The sequence below is a fragment of the Perna viridis genome, chromosome 8 (genome assembly GCF_037379345.1).
Source record: "Perna viridis isolate PV_CMFRI_1.1 ecotype Kerala chromosome 8, ASM3737934v1, whole genome shotgun sequence".
Lineage (NCBI taxonomy): Eukaryota > Metazoa > Mollusca > Bivalvia > Mytilida > Mytilidae > Perna > Perna viridis.
In genome coordinates, this window is record NC_142452.1 from 10,741,020 (window position 1) to 10,748,342 (window position 7,323).

Below are 7,323 nucleotides of genomic sequence, written 5' to 3' on the forward strand. Positions count from 1 at the left end.
ACAATTTGAACTTATAGTTGTAAAATTGAAACAGACAAAGAATACAAGATATTAACATGTGCAATATCCGATTCTGGCCTTAATTGCAAATTACAAATCAAAATATACTTTACTTTTTCTACTATTACAGACTAAGGATTGCAAACACGCTTACGTAACGCAACTAATACGTTCGTTTGTATAACATAAAACACGTTCGTTCTATATAAGGCATTATTGACTACCGTTCGAATATTAGCTTAAATATTATTAAAAATACAAATACAAAATACAAAAATACGCCAATACGGGATTTAATCGTCCAATACGTCATATTGGTCTGTTTAAAACCCACATTGACTTAGGCAAATATGACGCATCGGACTAGTTAGTCAATAACGGTATAATTGCGTAAGGTTTTCCATATTGGCTGAGTTATTGGTCCGAGGCTAGCTATTTTGGACTGAAGCGTAGTCGAAGTCCAATATTTCTACCGTCGGACCAATAACTCAGCCAATATGGAAACCCTTACGCTATAATACTATAAAACTGCTAAGCATTACATTTTCACTTGTATCGGCTTTGTCGGCTATATTTCATCTTGGATAATCTTCTTAACCAAATGTCGATACCATTTTATTAACTGTCTGGGAAAAAACGTAGCTTATCATGCACTTCGAATTATGAAGTGATGTTGGTTGTTACTATGATTCGAACAATATCGAATAAATATATGTAAGCACAAATAAAGTTTTTTTTTTTCAATTTACCCTACATGTAAGTGATTTTGCATTCAATCAGGATATAATTCATTTTACTAAGATGATATGTACTTTTGTGTACTTTCTCGGCATTTTCCAGGTCTAGGATCTAATCAAACGATACCATTTATAGATAATAACTGCATCTGCCTATATGGTCCAACGAATGTATAGAAATGAGTATTATTTTCAAGTTATAATGTATATCATGTAAAAAACCCTTGCTTGTTTAGGTTACATACTTACACCTTTTGAATTCGGCTTTCAAATGAATGTATGTGGTTTGATATAGGGAAAAACATGAGCGTATGGAATGATACTATGTATTTTCTATGTATCCATACAGTAAAGTTGGGTATAGTACACATGTTTTCGAAATGTCATCCGAATCTACTGTTTTAACATCTAATAATATAACTCTCCCCTCACAGGATTATCACATACTTCATATTCGCTCTCGCCAATTTACAGTATTGAACGAATTATAAATTTGTTTATGCTATTATGCTCATAGTACTCTTATATCATGTGCAAACTTAACCCCCAAAACAACTGCTTGATATTGATAACAATAATATAAATACGTGTTCCTGAACAGCAAGAGTGATCAAGGGAACCAAGGTCATAGCGGTTATCAAAAGAATGTAATCCATAGACAAAGATCAGACATGGAAAACAGACATACACGACAAAGAACATAAAGTAACTAAAATCATACTATATATATGGTGGCTATATATATCTTCATAACCAGTTAAAAGTCACTAATGATTATCATGGTAAACTACAGACAAACAGACAGAGCCCTGAGCAATGTGTTAAATGTTAGTACAATAGCTGAAAAGTAATAAGCACCAACATGCACAAATAATTGTTGATAAACGTATCAATACCTTTAATTAAATCAACAATTTATATAATATTTGCGAAGTTTTAAAATACATAAAAGAATAATATATATATATATATATATAACGTCTCAGAATGTGACGACTCCATTCTCTACACTGCTCCATCGCATCAAATTGATACAGGGAAGATAACGTAAACTTATAGAAGGGTCTGAAAAATTCCCAACGATGTTAGAACTCTCAAATTTGCGAAGCAAATTTTTGTCGTTCCCTCCGCGGAACTCGAACTCATACCGCTGTGACATCTATGGCAACACCGCCTGCACTAAGTCCAGCGCCCTAGACCACTCGGCCAGCTAGGCTATATAAAAATATAGCTTTCGCTGGCCGGGTGATTCTTCCTCGTAGGATTAATCTAGGGCTTTAACTTAGTACACGATGTATGGTAGTACGGGACAGTTCATCTAGGTGTTATTATGTAAGATAGAAGATCAAATTAATGATGGATGTTACAAAAAATCAATATTATACAACGTCTCAGAATGTGACGACTCCATTCTCTACACTGCTCCATCGGATCAAATTGATACAGGGAAGATAACGTAAACTTATAGAAGGGTCTGAAAAATTCCTAACGATGTTAGAACTCTCAAATTTGCTAAAAAATCAGTGTTTCCAACTTTGTCCGATCGCATAACGTAATACAATGTTTTGCAAATTTATTACAAAGAAAATTATCTTTAGACAGCGTGCTGCAGGTTTCTATACACTAACGCTCATACGAGCTTTTTTAAAGTCTCTCATTTTTGTACTACACTCCATGCAAAAGTAAATCATATTGTAGAACAATCTTTTATCGAGGAAATTAATACGGATATTAGAGCAAAAAGATATTGAAAACTGTTGGATTCTAATATTAAATAAAAAAAAATCCCACGTAAAGGACAGTAACGCGGTTCAAGGTATATAAGTGCATTCACGTATATGCATGCATGTTTATAGTAGTGGCTATATCACAATCGACGTCTGATCAAAGATTATTTCAGACTTTATTTCATTCTTTGGCATAAAGGTGAGATAAAAGCTCTTTAATTAATATATCTACTCCACTACAGTGTAATTAGGATTTCAGTATATATTACACGGATGGTCAGGTACTTAATCATGTGACAGTTAGATAGGTCACATGATTCATGTTCAGTTAAAGTACGACAGTCATTTTCGAATGGATTTTAAGCATGATTTTAGAACGTTTTTTGTTAAATGCACATAGTGATCCAGCGTTAACCAAAACCTCCTTTTTTCCTGTAGATTTTATAAGATTTTATAAGTGCACACTCTCAGATTCAATCTTTTTTGGTTAACGCTGTATCTCACTATAGACCAAGTGGTAGAAGAGTGAAAAAATGTTGTTTTATTGACAGAATAGCCTTCTAGGCGGTTTTTGTGCATTCGTTTCTGTATTTTTTAAATCATAAACTGAATGCATAAAATTGAAAATTTACGATATGTGATACATTATAATTTAGATTTCTTCCCGAATGGATTATAATTGTTTTACCACTCATTTACCCAGATTATCCTTTTCGTGTACGTCATTTAGTGTGTATATAAATACTCATTTCAGTTTAAATATACAAAAAAGCGGTACGTCCCGTAACGTAAATTTCAAGATACCTGCAAGTTTGAGATATAGTTATCATCTATCTTTTCTTGTAAGACATATCCTCCAAACAGTTGCTTCCTCGATAGCCAACCAACATTTACAACGTGCTGAGATATAGAGGAGCCTTGGTCAGAGAAAATATGTTGTTTATCTGTGTTATTATCGTTAACAGAGATTAAAACAAATGCATACCAGCACAATGTTTTTATTTCCGTAACATATACAGTTTGCAATTCATGTCATCATTTTTATTGATGTAAAGAAAATTTTCAAAACGACGAAATTGAGCTCTGCAGAGTTCATTAATTTTTTTATTAATTTTCTTTTTGGTTTATGCCTTTTTATGAACATTCAACACCTGGTTTAATTTGTTTTACTTTCAAATCAACTTTATACTACGATGGAACGAGAAATACAAAAGCAAAACAAAACTAAAAAGGATATCTGATACACTTTTAACATTGTTCCAAATGTGTTTATTATGTATCCATATTTCTCACTAATCAAAGGATTTTCTTTATACTTCAATCAGATTAATTTTGTTGAGAATTTTGTTTCTGCTTCAAAAAGATAAGTACCAATTATAATTTGCTGCTTGTCAAGTACTACTATCTTGTACTCTCGAACTTAATTGAAAACATTCCCCAGCATAAATTTTATCCCATATCTTTTAAGCAGACATTTTAAGAAGGTTGTTCACACCTACCTGTATCTTGTTCAACAGACCATGCTTTTATGATTCCATCAATTATTTTTTCCCACAATAAGTCCACTGAATCGGTTTGTTGATCAAACGAGGCCACCTTGCATCAAAAAATAATACAAGAGTACTACATCTTCCTTTGATAATACCGGATATCAATTATCGCGGAGAAAGAAAAACGACATTTTGTATAAGTTTGTGGTATGTGGGTATTTTAAACGAAAACTGACGATTATCAAAGCTATACTGTCTTGCTGGAGATTATTAAACTTGCTTTTTGTTTTTTGTTTTTTGCTTTTTGTTTTTTTGAATTTTGTTTTTTATTATTTTTTTCTTTTTTTTTCGTTTTTTGTTTTGTTTTGTTTTTTTTCGAAATTGATTCCATTGAACCGTCATTTTGGTGAGAATATATGTCATTCAGTAACTAGAAATGAAAAATAATATACCCGCTGTTTACGTGCATAAATATAAAGCTTACTTTTTCTAAAATTCGTTCAAGAATGTTTTATCTCTATTTGAAAACGTTTTAATTCTTGTGTGAATTCACATTTTTTCACAATGAAGACACGGTTTAGATAAATTGATTCAGTTTATTTCATATATTGAATATTATATAACTTTAGAACGTTTTTACCCTTTTTTATCATTTATGTTTTGAATTGTCAATTATGTTTTTGTTAAATAACAGGTGTTCAATTCATCTTATACTAAATGTATCTTTAACTCATTACCTCCCTTTCTATATTTTCAAGGGTATAAGTATACTGACGATTACTATCGTCTCCTAATGGGATACCTTCACCAAGAACATTTGTCAGATAACTATCTGCACCGTTAGATAAGAACCCACTACCTAAGAATAAAAAGAAATACTAATGACTTTTTCTTAAAATATGTACATGCTTATGGAATGAAAAGTTCTGTAAAACAATTTTGAGTCAATTATACAGCTCATGCGCAAGGTTATTTTTGCGCGTGTGTGGTGTCATGCAAATATTGTTTGAACTTATAATGCGTAAGTGTATAGTAATTCACACGTTGCACCTTTTTGGAAACCGACATTTTCTAAAAAGTAGCACTCTAATCACGATTGTAGTTTACGTCATGGGACATAAAATTATCGGTAGAATAAATAACAACAAAATGATAAAACTTTGAAGTAGCCGTAACATCAACCCAAAACCTTTTCTCAACGATTTTACTACTAACATATAAGATGTAAAGTTAATATTGAGTTTAGTAGCATTTTTGCTCTGTTAGACAGTGTCTCAACAAAAATTCTTATTAAGAGTTAGCCGTTATTCGTCAGAGAAAAAAAAGTTAGTAAAAAGGTATTTTACAATATGTGTCTTTACCAAATTATGCACATAAACTCAGTTGTATCCAGTCACATTGTCGTAAGCACCCTTTAGTAGGTTTGTACGAAACTTATCGAGCATCCATTTTTCGGCACAATAAATAGATGGCAATAATTTCCAAAGGCCGTTTTGTAACCTTGATTTATGTTGCAGATATTGCCTTTAGAATACAAAGAATGGACAGGCCAAAGTAATATTTTTAGATACAAGACAATGTCATTGGTCTTTTGTTAATTTTGATTTGTTTTGATTTGTTGTTTGTTTGTTTGTTTGTTTGTTTGTTTTTGTTTTTGCTTGTTTCTTTGCAGTTTGTTTGTTTGTTTGTTTTTGTTTTTGTTTTTGCTTGTTTCTTTGCAGTTAGATTGAATTACATAATAACAATATCTTACGTTCAGACTTTCTATTAACATCATTGAAAGCTTCCGACAATAACTCCGCTTTGAATTTATCTGTGTTTAGCGTGTATGAAAATCTTGGGATAGAGATTACCATTCGCGGTTCCTCTGTGCCCTTTATATCTTTCCAAAGTCTTCTTAAACCATCTCTTGTTTCTGAAATTCTATCTGGAAATGAACTCTGCTTTTCAAACGAGTCATCCGCTGATCTTCTTTTTGAAGGCTTTTCGTCGTGTGGAAGCTTTCAAAAATCAAAACAACTTCATGTTAACTTTTTTTCCGACATATACTATTGAAACCATTAATATAATTGTAGTAATTATTTTTATTATCAATGACTTGGTGCATTTATTTTCTTTTAAATATTTGTATACTTTTATAAAAGAAAATGACATCGATCAAACCAAAAATACGTCTTATGATATAGCCGATACTATGTGTTGCTCAAATAAGAAATATAATAAGGACACACTTTTGTTATTTGTTATGTAATAATTACACCGATAATTAATGATCTAATAATTACCTCGTGAAAATAACTTTTAACTTCAGAAACTTCCATTAGTTCAAGTTCTGTTTGAGTTCCCACGGTATCAGTCTGTTTTCGCTTCTTTTTGTATTTTTTAGTCTTTGATGATTCTTCAGCTTCTTTGACGTCTTCGGTTTGTGTCTCTTGGTTATTTGAAGAAACAGTCTTACAAAATATAAACATATAGATAAACAAACAAAAATTATGATAATATGAATATCAAAAAATTGAGTCTGATGAATATATTGTAAAATCAGATAAATTTAATTCGTAATATTAATTGTTAATTTCAATTGTTGCAACTAACGGCAAAAAACAAGTCTAGAAGTCCCTCGACTACACCTGGAAGTCCGTTAGTCCGTTCTTCCGTTACTCTACATTGTGTAATTTGTGACGTTTATTAGTACTTAACCAATATTTTTGCAAAGTGTTCATTTGCAAATTGAAGATGTTCATATTCTTTCGTGAAGACATTTAATTAGCTTTTTCCCACATTAAAGAATGTTAAAAACAGGCATTTTTGTCACTTTATGTTGTAGAAGTGCCTCCTGTAGGTCTTGTGTATAAATACGAGCGCTGTTTCAAAACTACTGGAAAAACATACAAATACCAATAGATTAGACAGGTGCGTTCGATAATACTTTGTTTGTAAAAGCGTGTGATTATACAAATCATATTTAAAACCAACTCTTTTAATCATTTTTTTTCAAACAGATAAAGATTAATACTTACGACATGTGGAGATACTGAACGAGATTGTCGACGGGATTTCCCTTTTGACTTACAAAATGAATAATAATACTAAAGGTTAGATATTACCCCACTTGGGTGAAACTTATCAAATGGACAATCTTTACAATACATATTTCTGATGGATTTTCTTTCATAGAAACAAAACATTGAATTGATGTTATCTCTGACAAAAGCTATAGTGTCTTTCATAACTGTCTCATGATGAAAACGATATAAAGCATATGCAGAAACGAAGGTTGTTGCCTTTGGTTACACTTGAACGAAGGAAATGATCACTTCATTAACCACAGGAAATTTACGGGTTCTTATAGTTCAAAGACAAGAGTGT

At 31.6% G+C, this 7,323-nt stretch overlaps 1 protein-coding gene across 1 annotated transcript; it reads right to left on the reverse strand.

Annotated features, from left to right (window-relative positions):
* Nucleotides 1–3,259: 3,259 nt before the first annotated feature.
* Nucleotides 3,260–7,063, reverse strand: LOC148609298 (uncharacterized). Its single transcript, XM_088541286.1, has 6 exons — nucleotides 6,975–7,063; nucleotides 6,240–6,407; nucleotides 5,708–5,954; nucleotides 4,692–4,813; nucleotides 3,964–4,060; nucleotides 3,260–3,408 (listed from the first exon to the last, which is right to left on the reverse strand). The coding sequence occupies exons 2-6, from the start codon at nucleotides 6,273–6,275 to the stop codon at nucleotides 3,260–3,262; spliced, it is 651 nt and encodes a 216-aa protein (XP_088397412.1). The 5' UTR covers nucleotides 6,276–6,407; nucleotides 6,975–7,063.
* Nucleotides 7,064–7,323: the final 260 nt, after the last annotated feature.